The sequence below is a fragment of the Seriola dumerili genome, unplaced genomic scaffold (genome assembly GCF_002260705.1).
Source record: "Seriola dumerili isolate Sdu_G_001 unplaced genomic scaffold, Sdu_1.0 BDQW01000592.1, whole genome shotgun sequence".
In the NCBI taxonomy this organism is placed as follows: Eukaryota; Metazoa; Chordata; class Actinopteri; order Carangiformes; family Carangidae; genus Seriola; species Seriola dumerili.
Window position 1 is genome coordinate 105,015 of NW_019174847.1, and position 20,398 is coordinate 125,412.

The 20,398-nt window shown below is 43.8% G+C and overlaps 3 protein-coding genes across 4 annotated transcripts in view; 1 reads left to right on the forward strand and 2 right to left on the reverse strand.

The window, feature by feature from the left end:
• Window positions 1-107: 107 nt before the first annotated feature.
• On the reverse strand, window positions 108-5,731 carry stx6 (syntaxin 6). Its single transcript, XM_022764865.1, has 8 exons — window positions 5,531-5,731; window positions 4,524-4,693; window positions 4,289-4,383; window positions 4,150-4,209; window positions 2,626-2,754; window positions 2,435-2,541; window positions 2,236-2,330; window positions 108-1,654 (listed from the first exon to the last, which is right to left on the reverse strand). Exons 1-8 carry the CDS (start codon window positions 5,563-5,565, stop codon window positions 1,578-1,580), a joined length of 768 nt encoding a protein of 255 aa, XP_022620586.1. The 5' UTR covers window positions 5,566-5,731; the 3' UTR covers window positions 108-1,577.
• Window positions 5,732-7,959: 2,228 nt separating this feature from the next.
• LOC111236219 (ELAV-like protein 1) lies at window positions 7,960-13,945 on the forward strand. The gene is made up of 8 exons (XM_022764891.1): window positions 7,960-8,139; window positions 8,849-8,911; window positions 9,051-9,122; window positions 9,293-9,461; window positions 12,041-12,144; window positions 12,663-12,816; window positions 12,902-13,127; window positions 13,619-13,945. The coding sequence occupies exons 2-8, from the start codon at window positions 8,876-8,878 to the stop codon at window positions 13,935-13,937; spliced, it is 1,080 nt and encodes a 359-aa protein (XP_022620612.1). The 5' UTR covers window positions 7,960-8,139; window positions 8,849-8,875; the 3' UTR covers window positions 13,938-13,945.
• A 1,235-nt stretch (window positions 13,946-15,180) lies between these two features.
• tmem259 (transmembrane protein 259) overlaps window positions 15,181-20,398 on the reverse strand; it is a 12,361-nt gene continuing 7,143 nt past the window's right edge. For both annotated transcript variants that reach the window (XM_022764893.1, XM_022764892.1), the window contains exon 12: window positions 15,181-17,995. In XM_022764893.1, the coding sequence (XP_022620614.1) occupies window positions 17,249-17,995 (747 nt within the window). In that variant the 3' untranslated portion in view covers window positions 15,181-17,248. The remainder of the gene's footprint in view (window positions 17,996-20,398) is intronic.

The window sequence follows — 20,398 nt, forward strand, 5'->3', positions numbered from 1 at the left end:
ACTGAATGTCTTCATTCATTCATGGTTTTCAGGCTTTCATTATTATTATTGTTATTATTGTTGTTAATTCAAGGCTACATGTTGGTTTGGTCTGAACATGGATGATTTATTTTGAAATTAAAAACACTGAATAGATTCTGTCACTTCAGATTATTAAAGATGAAATGTCACATTTTCAGAAAACACTGAATGAACTAGTGAAATTTGTGAAATAGTGGAAAAAGCACGAGTGGATGGATTTATGATGAAACGGATGAAACAGACGAGTGTTTATAACGTACAGCTCAATATTTCATGAGTTTTATTCTCATCAGTTCTCAACACTCTGGTTGTATTATATTCAAACAGGAAATATTTTTACATTTCATCTCAAGTTTGTGTAGCTGAGATTTTCCCGCCAAGCGTACCATAAACCTGATGATGTGGGACAATGTGATTGGCTTCTTCGTCTAACAGCTCACCTGTTCACCCGATTTCAGCCAATTTATATCAAACATGCAGTTCACTCTCTCACAAACCTTCAGGACTGCACTTCCTGCAGAGTTTCCCTGGAGAAAGGCTTTTGTTGTGAAGCAGCAGCAGGAAGTGTGTGGTTTGAATAAGTAACACTGATAAATGAAGTGCTGATCAGTCTGCTGATTGATGCGGTACAGGAAACAATGAAAATAAATCAAATCTCAAACACTGCATCAGTCAATAAAACAAAAACAAACTGTAAACAACAAAACATCAATGCAAAGTTTTAGTGTTATTAACTGGAGTTTAAATAAGAGTTAAACCTGAACTGTACCAGGCTTAAACCGGAGTTAACGTGGACTTAAAAGTGCTGTTCAACACAGTTTAAATGGAGAAAGTTAAACTGGTTTTAAAGTGAAGTTAAACTGGAATGAAACCAGTATTGAAGTTAAATGCTGAAGTGGTTTTAAAGTAAAGTTAAACTGGAGTTGTACTGGTTTAAAAATAGAGTTAAACTGGAGTTAAACTGGTTTTAAAGTGAAGTTAAACTAGAGTTGTACTGGTTTTAAATACAGTTAAACTGGAGTTAAACTGGTTTTAAAGTGAAGTTAAACTAGAGTTGTACTGGTTTTAAAGTGAAGTTAAACTGGAGTTAAACCAGTATTGAACTGGAGTTAATCCAAACAAACAGAAACAATTTCCTAAAATATCAAACATCAGTAGACCAACATCTGTCCACCAACTTGACCTTTGACCTCTCCGCTGACTAACTAACAACCAAGAGCGCCTTTTCAGTCCTACTCAGCAGGAAAAGAACATCCAGTAGCCAGGACAATCAAGTAGTCCTATCGAATCCACTTTTAGGTCGATACTGATGACAAGTCCAGTTGAGTCTAGGAGAGTCCAGAGTCCTTATCTGATACAAAGGGGTAAGGACAGAGGGAATCGTAAAACCCCTAGAATACAATATGTCTGGACTTGAAGATGGAGGAGGATGAGGGTGATCTCACAGATCAGAGGGTAAAGACTCCAGTAAAGTTCAGTAGAGTCAGGAAGAATCCAGTAGAGTCCAGTAGACACAAGATTAAGATGAGTTTTGTGGTGACAGGAGGAAGCATCAATCAGAGGACGAAGAAGAGGAGGATGACCACAAAGAGGATGGCGAGCAACACTCCGATTGCACACCACTGACGACGATCTGTAAGTAAACAGATTGTTAATAACTATAACTAACTAAAACTACAACTAACTATAACTAACCATAACTATAACTACAGCTAACTATAACTAACTATAACTATAACTAACCATACAGTCCACACCGTACAGTACACAAGTTTTTTTTATTTGGGCTCTGAGCTCTAGCACATTGAATTTGATAATATTTATAAACCATAACTAACTATAATTGTAACTATAATAAACTAGAACTCCAACCACTGACAATGATCTGTAAGGACACTGTAACTATCAACTTATTATAACTATTACTGACAGACTGTTAATACTTATCAGTTAACACCTTTGAATATTACTCACTAAATGTAGCAATAGCTAACTATAATTAACCTTAACTAGAACAAACTACCATTACCCTAACTTGACTAGAAATGTTTTCTGTTACATGATGAGTGGAGTAAATGAATTTTCAGGTCATTATCAAACTGGACTCATTTAGTCCAGGCGATGAGCAGGAAACTGATTTTCTACTGACACTACTGTTTATTATGCTCCAGTAGAAACACTGAGGGTGACATCACGTGTTGCTGGGCAGATTACCACTGGTCATGTGGGAGACTTTGGCCAGTTTCTTCATGACGTTGTCCAGTCTTGACTGAGTGCTGTCCATCTCATGGCTGAAGTCGTCCAGCATCCTGCAGGAACATCAAACGACTCGGGTTAACGGACGTGGCTCAAACTATGCCATGCTAACAGGTCAGACCAGGACTGGCTACAGTTGTTCTCTTTGGGTTCTTACACAGCCTGTTCATCTAGCTCCATGCCGATCCTCTCCGACATGTTCTTTAAGACTCCAATGGTTCCTGACACAAGCTCCAGCTGTTCGTCCTGCTGCTCTGCGATCAGCTGAAACAAACAGCCGGCACTACATGAGTTTTTTTTTTTTATTTACCTGCTATTGGCTGTTTTATTCATCAGGTGTTACTGTACCTGCTGCTGAACCTGCTGCTCCTCTATAAAATGAGAGTTGGCGTTCTGCAGCTGGCGGTCCAGGCGGCTATATTTGTCAGGACCAGGCTGCCAGACCGGACCAGGAGCCCCATGTTCACCAAGCAGAGCCTGGACACCACAACACAAACACAGAGATTTTGGAGGGACCCACCATACCATACTCAGGCCTCCAGAGACCTCCAGGGACCTACTATACCCTCACCCACACCTATATGTCTCCCCATCGTGTCTGAGTTCTCTGAACGGATTCATGTCATTGAGACTCTGAAAGTGTCCATCAACCTCAGATATCAAGAGTCTCTCTGGATCAAGGGATCTTTGGAGGGTCTTCATGGTTCTCAGAACAAGGGTCTCTTCACAGATTCTCTGAAGGGATTTGGGGTTTTCTAAGGAGGTTTTGGTGGTAATGTCATCGACTCTATCTCAATAAGAGAATAACACCTGTGGTCTGGTAGGTTACCACTTACTATACATTAGGGGTGGGCGATATGACGATATTAGATCGTGAAGGATTACAACGTGAAGACGATCTTTCAAACTGCAGAGATCGTGGGATCGTCTCGGGCACATTCTATAAATTGCAGTTCTATGCTGATGCACCGACGCACCAGACGTATTGACGTCGTCAACCTGACCGACCAATCATAGCGAATTACGGGCAGTGACGCGCTTTCCTACCCGCCTCCTTGTTTGTGTGTGTAGCGGTAGTACATGGAGAGCGATGGCTGAAAGCCAAACGGAGTCGGTCGCTAAAAAAAATTCCACCTCCATTATATGGAATTGGTTTGGATTTTCCGCAACTGATCAAGCGCAAGCAAATGTAATCTGCAAAGTCTGCACAGAAACCGTTCGCACGTCGGGTGGTAACACGATGAACCTGTTTAATCACCTGAAGAGGAAGCACTAAAGCACTAAAGCACTAGCACTAGCAACTGCTGCACTAAAAGAGAACCACAGTCACTTTAGTTTGTATTTTTGCGTTTCAATAAGCTATTTAGTGTTTTGATAAATAAATCCTGTTTAAATGACTGTCAGTAATGTCTTTGATTGATATTTTACTTTCTGTTACTACTTTTGCAAGAGTGCACTTTATTAGGATGTTGTTGTTGTTTACCTTAAACTTTACGTTGTTTGCACATGCAGGCAAAACTGCGACTATTTGAAATAAAATCTGTTAAGAAAGGTTCTTTGGTCTGAATTGTCTGTTTTTCTTTTTCCATTTAAGATCGTGATAAAATTGAAATCGTGATTTTATTTTTAAAAAATCGTGATATGATATTTTTGCCATATCGCCCACCCCTACTATACATCTTTATGTGGAACCTTATGCTGTGTTGTCTCTCCTCTCTCATGAGTCTGGTTCTGTTCATTGTTTCTTCCTGTTAAAGGAAGTCGGCAGCTGCTGATGGAAACTGCTGGTCAGTGTAATTACATTAAAAAGAGTCTGGACCTGAGGAAACTCTTGTTGTGATTTAACTTTACATGAATAAAACTGATTGTTACCTGTTTGTTCTTTCTGTCCATGGAGGCAGCAGCTGGACTCGACATCTGTTCTTTCATTTCCTACAAGAGAAAGAGTCAGCAGGCAATCAGATCAGACCCTGTTTCACCTGAGCAGGTGAGGTCTTAACTGAAAGTTTACCTTGACTGTCTGTCTGGTGCTGGTGATGAAGGCTTTCCTCTTCAACAGCTCAGCGGCGTCCAGGTTGAACTTCTTCGGGTTCGATTCAACTATGCGTTCACTGACCATTAAGAAACATATTAATTTTAAAATGTTCACACTTCAAATCACTGGATGTCCTGCCAGCTGACCTCAGCTTCAGTTCAGGTGACCTCAGCTCAGGTCATGTGACCTCAGCTCTGTATTTAAAGGATATTGATGGTCTCATCGAGGTCCTCCAGGTCCCACTCGATGGACCGCAGACTGTTTCTCAGCTCATTGGTCGTCCAGTCCATTTCCTCTTTGGAGGCTCCACCACCCTCCTGCAGCAGCTCGCTCCATCTGTGATGGAGGCTCTGTGCTGCATTCACTGCCTTCTGTACCTCCCTGTTAACAAAAATAAAACAACATTGTTGTTATTGATTCAAAATGATTAATTTATTTTGATTTTACAATTTCAAATAAATACTAAAATACTAAATACTTATTTCATTGAAGAGCTGATTTGCTCAGCCCCTCTGCCTCACGTTCTCTCTCTCTCATCTACTGAAGAGAGAGATGAAGGGGAGGAGGACAACATGCTGCTGTGGCAGAGACAGGTAACTGGGTCCCCCCACAGTTACTAACACCTGTCAGTGCACTGCACTGGTGATCAGACTGACTCTGAGGTTTGGATTAATGCAGAATTTAAAACTGAATGTGTCACTTAACCGTGTGAATAAAACGGAACCAACATTTACAGAAAGACCCTAAAAACAACCAGAGTGAGACGCCCTGCTCCTCTGACGCTCTACAATATATCAACCTGTCACTGAGTCTGAGGTTATCAGATGAATACATATTAATGACGTAATAAATAAATAATAAATAATGATGTAATTAAGAATAAATATTAATAAAAATAAATATAATAATCTGTTATTTCCGTCACACTGACAAACTCTTTTTATCAGACTACAGTGAATAAACGCTAGGTTGGACTGAGGTTGTGGACTCTACTGAACTCTGACTAGACGAGCTGTGCTAACATGCTAATTAACATGCTAATTCACGCAGAAAACACTGCTTGCTAACGTTAGCATGTCTGTTAGCTCGCCACTGATCCGTCTGCTGTTAAACCACAGTAAGTTGTTTACTCTTTGTGGACACATCGATTATCAATCAGCAATCCCAGGCTAACGCTAGCCATTAGCCCTGGTAGCATGGTTCGCACGACGATCTGACCCTTTGACGACGAAGAACGGATCCTCCATGGACATGATTCTGGTGCTGGTTCAGTCCCCACGAAGCTCCATAATTCAGACCCTCGGCTCCTAGTCCGTTCGAACAAATTCTACTTTTTTTTATCTATATTTTATTAATATCTGAGTTTATCTTCATCGCCGCTTTGTTTACATGCAGCTCCGACTTCCGCAGCGGAAATCACCCTTGATGTCACACACATGTGGTCCTGACGTCACAATTAAATGATAAAAAGACGCTAATAAACAAAAACAAAATATTTTATTCATAAAAAACAATTTCATGAAACCACAAATGACTCAAACGTCAGAACCAGCTGATTGGAGCTGCCATATTTATTAATAATAATAAAATGAAAATAAAAGATAAGAATAAGAATAAAGTTTCTGGATGAACATGTGACCAGTTCAATAACCTGACAATAGACTGAAGTATTAATAAATACTATGTCCATAAATATCCATAAAAAATACACAGTAGTAGTATAAATAAATGGTAGGGGAAATTCATGTGTCCATTAGCTCATTGTTGATAATAATAATAATAATAAAAGTATGGTTAATAATAATTAAACAATAATAATTAGATTAGTCCACTCGCTTTGGCTGAGGTGATGTATAGCCTTGATGGCAGAGGGAACTAAGGATCTCCTGAACCTCTCTGTTCTGCAGTGACATTAAACGTTTGCTGCAGCTGCTTCTCTGTCCTGCCAGTATGTTGTGGAGAGGATGGTTGGTATTGTCTAAGATGGCCTCCATCTTACATTGCATGCGTCTCTCCACAACAGTCCTGAGTGAGTCCAGACTCCTGCAGCACAGACCCAGCCTTTTGGACCAGCTTGTCCAGTCTCTTTGTGTTCGTGTCTGACATGCAGCCACCCCGCAGACTGCAGCATAAAAGAGTCCACTGGCCACCACTGACTGATAAAACATGTGCAGCATTTCACTGCAGACGTCAAAGGACCTGAGAGCTCCTGAGGAAAAAGAGCTGGCTCCGCCCCTTCAGGTAGATGGCATCCATGTTCAGGGACCAGTCCAGTTTACTGTCCAGGTGCACACCTAGGTATTTATAAGTGTGCACCACCTCAATGTCCTTCCCTCGAATGTTGACTGGCTGAAGGGTCGGCCTAGACCTCCGAAAGTCGATGACCATCTCCTTGGTCTTGGAGGTGTTCAGAAGGAGGCAGTTTTTGTCGCTCCATTCACTGAAGGCCATCGTCAGATCCCTGTACTCCTCTTCCTGCCAGTTCCTGATACGTGCCACAATAGATGTGTCATCTGAGTATTTCTGGATGTGGCAGGACTCAGAGTTGTATTTAAAGTCGGCCGTATACAGGGTGAACATTAACGGAGCCAGAATAGTCCCCTGTGGAGCCCCAGTGCTGCTCATCACTGTCCCTGAGACACAGTTACCCAGCCTGAAGTACTGTGGCCGTCTTGTCAGGTAATCCACAATCCAGGACGTGAAGCAGGGATCCAACCATATGCCCTCCAGCTTGTCTTTATGAGTGGGGGGTTGGATGGTGTTAAATGCACTTGAAAAATCAAAGAGCATAATCCTCATGTAGCTACCTGGCTCATCCAAGTAAGAATGGATGGAGCATGTAAAGGACGGCATCATCCACTTCAATATGTTCTTTGTAGGCAAACTGTAGGGGGTCTAGTGCTGTTCAACCTGTGGCCTCAGAAGGTGGAGGAGGAGCTACTCCAGGGCTTTCATGATCTGTGACATGAGGGCCACCGGTCTGTAGTCATTTATCTCAGCCGGTTGCCCTACTTTAGCAGGACATGAGGTTTTCCATAGGACCCGGACCCTCCCTGTTTGTAGGCTTAAGTTAAAGATCCTTGGACACATATCATCCAGCATCCAGGCCTGCTGCCTTTCAAGGATGTAGCCTCTTGAGCTCCGCCCTCACCTCCTCCGCTGTAAAGGACAGGAGACTTGACCCCAGTGTGGAGGGAGTTGCAGCTGCAGTGTCAGGTTGTGAAGGAGATGCTGCAGGAGAAGCTGCAGCTGAAGCAGTGGGAGGGAGAACAGGTGAGGCTGTGTCACACCTTGACCTAATTGGCCTTGTCCACATCACCTGATGTTGCCTGGCTGTTCTTCTCTTGATAGCTAGTGATGGTCCTCATCCCCTTCCACACCTCTCTGGTGCTGTTGTGCTGCAGCTTCCTCTTTACTTTCTTTTTGTAGTCCTCCTTCGCCAGCTTTAATCTTAGATAGATAGATAGATAGATAGATAGATACTTTATTTATCTTTATTTATTTACATAGTATAAATAAACAGTAGTAGTAGTAGTAGTACAAATACACAGTAGTAGTATTAGTAGTAGTAGACCACGTCGTATTCTATGGGCCCAGCAGGTGGGGATGATCAGCTGATAGTCCAACTAACCACACGGAAGAAGAAAATCTGTGGTCTCGCGATACTTCAAAGCGTGAGTGCCTTTTCTTTGTGTGGAGCGGGGAGCAGCTAAGAGCTAATCGACCGTTAGAAAATCGGTGTGTTAGCATAGCATCAGCACTGCATCCGTCCACAGGTCGATATAAGACGGAGTTCAGTCTGAGTCACCTATCTATAACAGTCACAGGTAAGAGGTGCGACGTCTGTTAGCAACGTCAGCGCGCCGTTAGCCGGGTAGCCTCTCTGTGAGGCCGCGCGCTAACATGCGGCTAACGTTAGCTTTAGTGTTAGCACGGTGTTAGCTCAGCACTTTTATGTCTTAAATTATATCAGACTCAGCTATCACAAACAGCTCCCCTCGTCGCCTCAGTCAACAGGTATTACTCTTACTGTCCGCAGGGTCCGGATTTGGGTCTGGTTCGGACCAGTCCCGGTTCAGAGTTCGGATCGTTTCAGTCGCGCTTAATTCAGGATCGTTTCCATAGTTAGTTCTTAGTTTTGTCAGTACAAACGTTAACCTGCTCTCACCTGTTAGTAAAGGTAACCTATATTTCAACCAGACCTGAACCAGATTTAAAGCGGACCGGAACCAGATTTAACCCGGATTGAAACCAGACCTGAACCAAATTTAAACTGGATTTGTTCCTTGAGTTAAATCATGGACCACGTTCAAGCTAAACTCTTTAAAATTGAACTGAGGGTCTGAGTCACCTCTAAAATCTTGTTCACCTGTTCAGACCTGCCTTTGTTTAGTTGTTTAGTAGCATCTTCCTTCATACTTGTGGTTTTTGGCATCAGCTGATCTGGATCACATGGTCTTCCCAGCTGGAGGTCTGACTGATCAGTGTTGATCACTAATTAATCATGACCAATAACATGAAGCTGGTCTCTTTCAGACACAGTGAACCACCTGAGTTGTCTCCATGGCATTAAGAAGAGGACACATCAGGTACCTGAAGGTGAGTCGATTGATAAGTGATCAGATCAATTATGTCCTGATATCTGCACAGACCTCACCCTCTACCTGTGCTGATGTTATTATTACTAATAGGTTCAGGTATGTGTTGTGTTGTGTGTAACACCTGTGTGTTGTTTCAGGTGTGTGAGGTTCAGACATCTCAGAATGATGTCAGAGACGCTCAGCATGCTGCCAAAGGAGCCCTTGGAAAGGTGAGTGCTGCGCTCTGATTTGCTGAATATACTAGTCGTCACTGATGACATCACAGTTAAGTAGATAGTTTGAAAGTAGGAAGTTAATGTGTCATATTCAGTTCTATTCAACCAGTCTGTCAGTGTGCTGAAGATGCCATGAAGGTGCTGATGATGTCACTGTGCCTCAGGAGCTGTATGATAACGGCTTCAGTGACCAGATGATGGAGGACGAGGACGCGCGGACAAACCTGATCGTGAACTACCTGCCTCAGAGCATGAGTCAGGACGAGCTGCGCAGCCTGTTCAGCAGCGTGGGCGACGTGGAGTCGGCCAAACTCATCAGGGACAAAGTGGCAGGTAACTCCCCCTGCAGTACTACTGCTGTACTGTCACCTCTGAGTACTTGTACTACAACACAATGCTTCTAACATATCAGTACTACTGCAGTACTACTGTGTATCAGTACAGAACCAGCAGTACTAGTATTGTAGTACTACCTTAGTGCTAATGCTGCTAAGGTTAGTTAGAACAAATACTGCAGTACTAAAGAGGTATAGCAACTATAAGTAGGTTCTGATACATGATAGTAATAATACTGCAAGTGAAAATAATTGGTAGTAGTGGTAATGGTAGTATTAGTATCATTAGTAGTAGTATTAATAGTAGTAGCATTAGTAAGTTATAGTAGTATAGTATTAATAGTAGTAGTTGTGTCAGTGGTAGTAATAGTAGTAGTATTAATGGTGGCAGTAGTAGTAGTAGCATTAGTGGTATTAGTTGCAGTAGTAGTACTAGTAGTATTAGTACTTCCTGCAGTATTTCCTGTGAACTCTTTTTGTCCAGCAGCCGTTTCTTTTTGTTCTGAAGTTTTTCTTTTTAATTTTTTGGTGTTTTCACTGATCCGCTGATTTTTGCTTATTTATAATTTTTTTTCTTTGTTTTTAATGAAGTTGAATGTTTGTTTGTTTTTTTTTTGTTTTTTTTGTTTGTTTGTTTTTTTTTTAAAGCAGTGGTTCTCAAACTTTTTGGGCTGCGACCATGCTAAACATTTAAGCCTCGACCTCACGGGACAGACACCTGACCTCTGATCTCTGTTGGAGCTGCCGTCACCTGACTGTTGAGTTGACCCTGACGCTGTCTCCCCTTCACGTCTCTGCTGACACAGTCATTAGCTAATGTTAGCACCTGCTGCTGTCCTCATCAGAGAGGTCTCACTCTGATCAGTTCTATAAAGACAAGATGTCACTGCTGCAGGAGATTTAATGGATGAATCATAATCAAAAATATTGATTATTAATTTATTTAGAAAACTGTTTCACAATCCCCAGAAATAATCGTGCATCCCCCGGGGGTCCTAACCCACAGGTTGAGCGCCACTGTTTTAAAGGACGAGTCTGTGATTTTTCTCTGAACAGTGTCTGAATATTTTTCTTTTCTGCACTGTTGTTGTTGTTTTTTATTTTTCACACCAGGTTTAATGACGACTGTTTAACAGGTATCTGATGATGATCGGGGCGACATGGATCAATAATCTGTCACATACACAGTAAAAACACATGAACATCAGTGAATAAAAAAATCAGACTTCTTCATCACGTTGCTGCAGAAATGATAAATAATAATAAATAATATGGTAAAACTCTGAGGTCTGAGATGTTAAAGGTAGAAAAATCTTTATTTTCTTCATCATGTCGCCCGACCTTCAATCAACAGTTTTTGTTTTTAATCATTAACTGAATTTAACAAGAATGTACAGATGTTTTAATTCTGTTTTCACCTGTTTTATTTTATTTTTCAGGCTTTGAAAATGTTTGTAAAGTTTTGATAACGAATGTATGAAGACCTGAACAAGTCCAGAAAACTGTCACCTGACTCGGACCGGAGCTGTTAACAGGTTCTGACCCAGTCCAGTTTTCACCAGACCATGAAGGCTGTCACATGACCAGTTTTCCAGGAAGTCTCGATGTCTCGATCGCAATAATTCATGCAAATTCAACGAATCCCGGTGAATTCTGTGCGACCTTGCATTTTTCGCTGCAACTTCTCCACAAATTTGATCAAAAATTATCAAAGTTTTCCGCAAGTTGAACCAATCACACCAGTCCCTGATCAGAACCTTGACGATGTCACCAAACTCACTTCCTTGTGTCTGGTGTTAAAGCATGCTGTGAAGCTGCAGACGTGTGACATGAACATTTCATATTCACCAACAAATATCACAGTTAAAGACCATGTGAAGACATTCAACCGTGTTTCACATGAAAGGGTTAGATAGTTTTATATCGCTGCCACATTGTGGTGTAGCTGCTGTAGCCTCTGAGCTGCTCAGTGAATTAAATGGTTAATTAGTAAAAACATCCTTTCATTCATCATTCACTCTGATCAAACTGTTTCATAGGCAGAAATCTGGGCGGGGGGCACTCTACTTTATAAATTGATGAGGTGATTATAAAGATCAGCTCTACCTGTGATTGAGACGGAGCAGAGAAGCAGAATCTCTTGTGAAGACTGTGTCACCAGCTGCACTGACCTGGATTTATTCTCACTGGAACAAATTGCCCTCCATTTCAATGAATTATAGGAAAAAAACATCTAAAAACATTGCGACTTTCATCACAACTTTTGAGAAAAGCTGCTGTGAAATTGGGTATTTTAGTCACAACAATGTCAAAAGAAGGTGTGAAATCCTGGAGGGACTGACACTCAGCTGGTGATCACTACAGACCCGTTCACATAGAGCCCTGATGCTGGTCTGAGTTTTCTGGGTTTGTTTAGAGGAGTGAAATGTTTGAAACTCTGTGGAGATTTTGTGCTGAGATTTGTGGTCTGTGTTCAGATGGTGACCTCTGTATGTTTGTTTCTATCCAGAATGTGTGGCAGCTGCACCACAGACAGTTTGTTATTTTATTTTGTTGTTTTCCTTTGTGTTTCTCTAGGCCACAGTTTAGGTTACGGCTTTGTTAACTTTGTTAACCCTAGTGATGCAGAGAGGGCTATCAGTACCCTCAATGGCCTGAGGCTACAGTCTAAAACTATCAAGGTAAAGTGCCACAGGTGCTCTTTGATTTTCCTGTCTCAACTGATAGATGTGTTATGTTCCCTGGACAGTAGAGGGCGCTCTCTCCTGCAAACTGTCTGACGGATGAAGGTATTTTAAAACTCTGCTGTCATGTTTTTATTTTTACTCTTATATCCTGTTTTCATATCGACACATGTCGACACTGAATCTGTGAATTTCTTCAGTTCAGTGTGACAATGTGCTGAACTTTTATTTTTATAAATTGATGCTTTTATTTTGAGAAAAGTGCCCAACGATCTCAGCCTATTTGGATGCTTTTTATTTTGTCTTTTTTTTATTTATTTGGGACCAATCTGGATAACTGTTTGTTTGTTTGTTTATTTATTTATTTTAATGAACATTTAAACACATTTAAATATGTCTGGAATTTATTGTAAGACTGGATGTAACTGTATTTTATTTTGTTCAGTGGTTACTTTTATAAGAATCGTTCTGGTTGTTATGGCGATGGACTGAAACCGCTCTTCTCGCCTCCTCAGGTCTCGTACGCGCGGCCGAGTTCAGACATGATCAAAGATGCAAACCTTTACATCAGCGGTTTGCCGAGGACGTTGAGTCAGCCAGAGCTCGAGGACATGTTTGCTCGCTACGGACACATCATAAACTCCAGAGTGCTGGTTGACCAGGCCTCAGGTCAGTACCACACAGTCATGTGACCAGTCATGTGACCACAGCCCTTCAGTCCTGACCCTTATCTTCGATCTAATTGGTTGCTCAGGTCTGTCTCGGGGCGTTGCCTTTATCCGGTTTGATAAGCGAGCTGAGGCCGAAGACGCCGTCAAACACCTGAATGGGCACACCCCTCCCGGCAGCTCTGAGCCAATCACAGTCAAGTTCGCTGCCAACCCCAATCAGGCCAGGAACTCCCAGATGATGTCACAGATGTACCATGGCCAATCACGGCGCTTCGGAGGACCCGTCCATCACCAGGCGCAGAGGTTCAGGTACTCTCACCTGTTGGTGTCATCCAACAGATTACTGTTGCCTGGTAAAATCCACTCAAAGATTAGAGATACTGCTGTTTGATTGGCTACTCAATAACTGTCACCTGAAGCTTTGTACTTCCTGTAATTTATCAAACACTGCGGCCTTTATTTCTATTAGAGATACATCTTTGTTTCTATTAGACTTTTCTCTCTATTAAATATGCATTTTTATTTATATTAGAGATGCATTTTTATTTCCATGAGCTTGACTTTTATTTCTATTAGATGAATCTTTATTTCTATTAGAGACAGATTTTTATTTTTAGTCTGCAGTCAGATTTTATTGTTGTAATGATGATGTAGTTCAGGTGAGCTGATCCTGGTGTTTGTAAAGGGATTATAGATCAGTTTGTTTGTTTTGTTTGTTTTTGTTTTTTTTACCTGGTCTTTCTTTGTTGTAATCCCTTTTTTGTCCTGTTTCTTACTTCCTACTTCCTGTTTGATTCCAGGTTTTCTCCAATGAGCGTGGACCACATGAGTGGAGGGGGCGGGGTCTCGGGGAACTCATCCTCTGGTTGGTGCATTTTCATCTACAACTTGGGGCAAGACGCGGACGAGGCCATCCTGTGGCAGATGTTTGGGCCGTTCGGTGCTGTCGTCAACGTGAAAGTGATCCGAGATTTCAACACAAACAAGTGCAAAGGTTTTGGCTTTGTTACTATGACGAACTACGAGGAAGCCGCCATGGCAATTCACAGCCTGAACGGGTACCGACTGGGGGACAAAGTCCTGCAGGTGTCCTTCAAGACCAGCAAGGGACATAAGTAGAGGGTGAGGGTGAGAGGGTGAGGGGGTGAGGTGGGGGGGGGTCTTGATGTTTAGTCCAAATTTTCTGTGATCAATGCACTTGTTTTTTGTTTGTTTGTTTGTTTTTTTTCTCTCTCTCTCTCTCTCTCTCTTCTGTCAGTTGAGCCGAAGAGTTTTCAGACAGTTTTGTTTTGGTCAACGTGAGTTTTTTTTCCCAGCATGCCTGGTTTCTTTGACATCACTTGTTGTAAAATGTTGTTTCTCTAAAAACTGGTCCAGGACGGAGGACTGAGACAGGATGGTGGTGGTTACATGTGTAACCTGAGTTCCGCATGTTGAGATGATATTAGTAGTTTGGATCCATGTTTGAAAACCAGATGTAAGTTACAAACTGAAACCTGCCGAGACATGGGGTAGAGGGTCATTGCAGTAAAGGGCAGAACATTTTAATATTAAAGTGGATCAGCTGGTGGTTATTAAAACGTATCATCTGACCTCAGTTTCTCCTGTTTTTGTTTGAATTTTTCAAAGTAAAGCTGTTGCTGATGTCATCAGTGTTAGTGGATTGACACCTGTGTGGGCCTATAAGCAGGCAGAAGGTGGGGCCCGAGGTCATGTACAAAGATGCAGTTTAATTCCATGAAAAAACTATTTTATTTCATATTTTTTAAAAATGGCTTCCAAGCAAAAACAAAGCGTTTAATGTGTAGTGATGCTTTTTTTTCTTTTGATTTGTATTTTATTTTTGTATCACAGCTTCTTGGTGATGTTGGATGTTCATTCACTAATAAATCTGTTTTTGGAAATCATGACTGTGAGAGTCCGTATTTATCAATTAATGATAAAGAAATTATTTTTTAAAGAAATTAAAAGTAAAAAAAATCTAATTCAAAAAACCTCTGTCAGTGTTGTTGCACTGTGACACTGCTTACCTGTCACACCTGATTTCATGTTCCTGTTACAGACTCTGGGCCATGACTTGACCGGCGCTGTGGGACGTCAGGTCAGGGCAGAGTACTGTACTGAGATTTAGAGAATTGTCATTATGAGAAAAAGATTTTAATATTTTTAAACACAAAGTTGTCATATATTAAAAAAGGAGTTCCCTAAAAAATATTGAATGAATATTTAAATATAGTCATATTTCATATAAAGTCATAATATTATGGTTGAATTAAACCTTGTTCATCGTAGATTAAATTGCTGAAACAGTTTCTTGTGTTTAAACTGAGCTCAGCAGAAATGATTGACACGTTCAGACGGGTTGGTGCGAACAGCTGTTGTGCACTGGTTTTACTGGTTTTACTGGACAGTTAAATACACTTTGATGAGTTTCAGGCTTCAGATCAACTAAAGAGGCTACAGCCATCCAGCAGAGGCACAAAGAAGAAAAACTCTCACAATCCCCCAAAACCTCCAAAGCCCATCAGCTGGGTTCAGTGTCTGTTTCTGATGCTGAGTCACACCTCAGGCCCCGCCCCCTTCACAACAGGCAGACCAGTGGTTTGATGAGGCAGCCGTCTGTGTCCAGTTTACCACAGGTCACCTGGGCAATGGTGCGTTCAGGTCATTATTGATCAGGTGTTAATGACTAGTCCAGGATCAAGAACTCAGACCGTGTAACTGGTCCAAGTTGGACCAGATCGGATTTAACCTGGTTTGATTTCAGGGATTTAAACTCAGGATTACAAAGTTTGACTTTACCCCGGGTTAGCCACTGAATTCTTGGGACTCAGGTCACTGCGAGGAGTTCAGGGGACTTGGGGGACTTAGTTACTGTGATGAGTTCAGGGGACTTGGGGGACTTAGTTACTGCCATGAGTTCAGGGGACTTAGTTACTGCGATGAGTTCAGGGAACTCTACCGGGAGGCGGGGCCGAAGGTGTGACACAGCTTGCGTTATACTGCACAACCAATCAGCTTGATCGGCTGCTGTTGACTCTGAAGCGTCCACAGACAGTCGGAGGATTATTGATAAGGCATCCGTTCTGACAGGAAGTCCTGATCCACCAAAATGCTCCATAACAAACTTCCTGTTCTAAAAGAGTCTTTTTCTTCAAAATAAAAGCAGGTGGAAACAAAAAATCAACACAGTTCAGAGTTTGTGCTTCAATCTGTCAGAATCAGGGCTGATCAATACATATCAATAACGATCAGCAGTTTTTATCTGGGGAATCAGTGAAGCTGATTTTCAGTTTCAGTTCAGTTTAATTTGGTTTATATATTTCTTATTAATCAATAAATACAAAATGTGTTAGTCCGTCTGTCAGTATGTTCCCTCCTGTCTGTGGCTCTCAGCTCATTGGTTCCTACAGATCTAAGGTCTCAATCATTGATAAATTTCAAAAGGAAACTGAAGATTTACTGCCAGTGTCTGCAGCCATATTTATATATGTGTTGGTCCATCTCTAAACTCTTCCCTTCTCTGTCTGTGGCTCTCAGCTCATTGGTTTCTACAACTTACAGCTGATCACTGAAGTTTTTATCAAACAGGAGGAAACTGACCTTGTTGGGGACTATTTCCAGCGGCGGATTTATCCACATTTGGTGCTGTATTGAATGTTTGAGGCAGCAGGGTGGTGTGAGAGTCAGAGGAGTCAGACCTAGTTTGTGTTTGTGTTTGTGTTTACAGGTATGGAGGTAAAACAAACTGAAAACAATGTGAATCATGTTCATGTGAGTCTGAAGAGATTTCTTATTTTATATTCTGCTCACATGTCCCTAAATAAAGTCATGTTTTATCGACAGATGAAGCAATTAACTAATTAATCAATTAACTGATAAACATGAAATGAAATCAAACAGTAGGTTAATTGAAGTGAGGACTGAGCGGAGCCTGTTAATGAGATGATAATCATTAGCTGCAGCTGTGTTCGAATGAACTCACCTGAGGACAGGTGAGATTAATCAATCAATCAATTAGTTCATTAACAGAGTGTTCAACTGGTTTTATAATTAACATTTTTTTCCCTGGTTCCAGCTTCATGTTTTCTATCACTCTCTGGGTTTCAAAGAACTGGACTGGCCTTGACTGGACTGGATTCAGAATCAAACCCTGTCTCTATGACGACCAGTTTAACGATCATGTGACCTGCTGCAGGGTCTCAACCCTCAGGTTGGAAACACTGAACTAATCAATGAATCAGATATTTGTTTAAATTTAGAAATACAATGTGACTGGTCAGACCAGAACTGGAGGTCTGGATCCTGATCTGATGTGGATCAATATGAAAACCCCTCCTTGATCACTAATTAATCACCCTGATCAGCTGACAGACTGAGGCACAGTGTCAGACAGGTGAGATGATGTCAGCAGGACTACATCTGGACTCTCAGGACGGGGTCTGTGAGGGGGTCTGCTGCTGTGGTGGTCTGCAGTCCCAGTTTGTACCTGGACTCTGTAGGGGGGGGCAGTCTGTCTGTGGGGGCTCTGCAGCCACAGGCCCCGCCTCCGAGACCCCCGCCTCCGCCTGCAACCCTCTGATTGGATGGCTGGGTGGAGGGTCGGCTCCTGCTGTAGTTTTAATTTCTACTGAAACGACATTTGGATCTTCATCATCATCACCTCCTCCTCCTCCTCCTCCTCCTCCACCACCACCTGCTCCTCCTCTTCCTCCTCCTCCTCCCATCCAGAACTCAGCCACCACGCTGATTTCTCCTGCTCCTGCTGACCCCTGACCTCCAGCTGCGCCTGCCCCGCTGACGGGGAGGGGCTCGATGGAGTCGGGGAGGCGCTGGGCAGAGGAGGACAGAGACTCAGCGATGATGGCAGCCGTCTGAGCAACCCAGTTCAACTCTGACCTCACCTCCCCTCCCCCTCCTGCTGCTGGAGAGGAGGAGGGCTGGGGGTCAGCCTGAGGCTGGGGTGTGTCGGCGGGTCCGGGTTGGGGGGTGTCGGTGGGTCTAGGACCGGCAGCGGCAGCGGCAGCAGCAGCAGCGTGGTTGTTGTTCAGGTTGTCCTGCAGGGCCGTCTGGTTGGCCTGACCCGCCTGCTGGTTCTGCAGCAGCATCTCCTGGATCCGGATCTGCTGCAGGATAGCGGGAAGCTCGTAGTGGTGGAAAAAGTAGATCATGGAGTGCTGGAGGGGGAGGGGCAGGAGGTTAGTGTCTGTCTGTTATGTGTGTTGGTGTTCTGGTGTTCTGTGTGTTCTGTGCGTTCTGGTGTTCTGGTGTTGGTGTTCTGGTGTTCTGTGTGTTCTGTGTGTTCTGTGCGTTCTGGTGTTCTGGTGTTGGTGTTCTGGTGTTCTGTGTGTTGTGTGTGTTCTGGTGTTCTGTGTGTTCTGTGTGTTCTGTGTGTTCTGTGTGTTCTGGTGTTGTGTGTTCTGGTGTTCTGTGTGTTCTGGTGTTGTGTGTTCTGTGTGTTCTGTGTGTTCTGGTGTTGTGTGTTGTGTGTTGTGTGTGTTCTGGTGTTCTGTGTGTTCTGTGTGTTCTGTGTGTTGTGTGTGTTCGGGTGTTCTGGTGTTGGTGTTCTGGTGTTCTGTGTGTTCTGGTGTTCTGTGTGTTCGGGTGTTCGGGTGTTCGGGTGTTCGGGTGTTGTGTGTTCTGGGGTTCTGTGTGTTCTGGGTGTTCTGGGTGGTGGGTGTTCTGGGTGTTGGGTGTTCTGGGTCTTGGGTGTTCTGGGTGTTCTGGGTGGTGGGTGTTCTGGGTGTTGGGTGTTCTGGGTCTTGGGTGTTCTGGGTGTTCTGGGTGGTGGGTGTTCTGGGTGTTGGGTGTTCTGGGTCTTGGGTGTTCTGGGTGTTCTGGGTGGTGGGTGTTCTGGGTGTTGGGTGTTCTGGGTCTTGGGTGTTCTGGGTGTTCTGGGTGGTGGGTGTTCTGGGTGTTGGGTGTTCTGGGTCTTGGGTGTTCTGGGTGTTCTGGGTGGTGGGTGTTCTGGGTGTTGGGTGTTCTGGGTCTTGGGTGTTCTGGGTGTTCTGGGTGGTGGGTGTTCTGGGTGTTGGGTGTTCTGGGTCTTGGGTGTTCTGGGTGTTCTGGGTGGTGGGTGTTCTGGGTGTTGGGTGTTCTGGGTCTTGGGTGTTCTGGGTGTTCTGGGTGGTGGGTGTTCTGGGTGTTGGGTGTTCTGGGTCTTGGGTGTTCTGGGTGTTCTGGGTGGTGGGTGTTCTGGGTGTTGGGTGTTCTGGGTGTTCTGGGTGTTGGTGTTCTGTGTGTTCTGGTGTTGTGTGTGTTGTGTGTTGTGTGTGTTCTGTGTGTTCTGGTGTTTTGTGTGTTCTGGTGTTCTGTGTGTTCTGGGTGTTCTGTGTGTTCTGGGTGTTCTGTGTGTTCTGGGTGCTCTGGGTGTTCTGGGTGTTGTGTGTTGTGTGTTCTGGGTGCTGTGTGCTCTGGGTGTTCTGGGGGTTGGGTGTTCTGGGTGTTGGGTGTTCGTGTTCTGGGAGTTCTGTGTGTTCTGTGTGTTCTGTGTGCTCTGTGTGTTCTGTGTGTTCTGTTTGTTCTGTGTGTTCTGGGTGTTGGTGTTCTGGGGGTTGGTGTTGGTGTTCTGGGTGTTCTGGGTGTTCCGTGTGTTCTGGGTGTTCCGTGTGTTCTGGGTGTTCCGTGTGTTCTGGGTGTTCCGTGTGTTCTGGGTGTTCCGTGTGTTCTGGGTGTTCCGTGTGTTCTGGGTGTTCCGTGTGTTCTGGGTGTTCCGTGTGTTCTGGGTGTTCCGTGTGTTCTGGGTGTTCCGTGTGTTCTGGGTGTTCCGTGTGTTCTGGGTGTTCCGTGTGTTCTGGGTGTTCCGTGTGTTCTGGGTGTTCCGTGTGTTCTGGGTGTTCCGTGTGTTCTGGGTGTTCCGTGTGTTCTGGGTGTTCCGTGTGTTCTGGGTGTTCCGTGTGTTCTGGGTGTTCCGTGTGTTCTGGGTGTTCCGTGTGTTCTGGGTGTTCCGTGTGTTCTGGGTGTTCCGTGTGTTCTGGGTGTTCCGTGTGTTCTGGGTGTTCCGTGTGTTCTGGGTGTTCCGTGTGTTCTGGGTGTTCCGTGTGTTCTGGGTGTTCCGTGTGTTCTGGGTGTTCCGTGTGTTCTGGGTGTTCCGTGTGTTCTGGGTGTTCCGTGTGTTCTGGGTGTTCCGTGTGTTCTGGGTGTTCCGTGTGTTCTGGGTGTTCCGTGTGTTCTGGGTGTTCCGTGTGTTCTGGGTGTTCCGTGTGTTCTGGGTGTTCCGTGTGTTCTGGGTGTTCCGTGTGTTCTGGGTGTTCCGTGTGTTCTGGGTGTTCCGTGTGTTCTGGGTGTTCCGTGTGTTCTGGGTGTTCCGTGTGTTCTGGGTGTTGTGTGTTCTGGGTGTTCTGTGTGTTCTGTGTGTTCTGTGTGCTCTGTGTGTTCTGTGTGTTCTGTTTGTTCTGTGTGTTCTGGGTGTTGGGTGTTCTGGGTGTTGGTGTTCTGGGTGTTGGTGTTCTGGGTGTTGGTGTTCTGGGTGTTGGTGTTCTGGGTGTTGGTGTTCTGTGTGTTCTGGGTGTTGTGTGTTCTGGGTGTTGGGTGTTCTAGGTGTTGGTGTTCTGGGTGTTCTGTGTGTTCTGGGTGTTGTG

Bases quoted from the DNA above. Each gene is read 5' to 3' on its own strand.
- LOC111236219 (XM_022764891.1), top strand. From the start codon at position 8,876: ATGGCATTAAGAAGAGGACACATCAGGTACCTGAAG. The intron at 8,912-9,050 runs GTGAGTCGATTG...GTGTTGTTTCAG, and splicing joins GACACATCAGGTACCTGAAG to GTGTGTGAGGTTCAGACATC. The intron at 12,817-12,901 runs GTCAGTACCACA...TTGGTTGCTCAG, and splicing joins GCTGGTTGACCAGGCCTCAG to GTCTGTCTCGGGGCGTTGCC.
- stx6 (XM_022764865.1), bottom strand. From the start codon at position 5,565: ATGTCCATGGAGGATCCGTTCTTCGTCGTCAAAGG. The intron at 2,755-4,149 runs GTAACAATCAGT...TGTGGTGTCCAG, and splicing joins TGGACAGAAAGAACAAACAG to GCTCTGCTTGGTGAACATGG. The intron at 2,542-2,625 runs GTACAGTAACAC...TGTTTGTTTCAG, and splicing joins AGCAGCAGGTTCAGCAGCAG to CTGATCGCAGAGCAGCAGGA.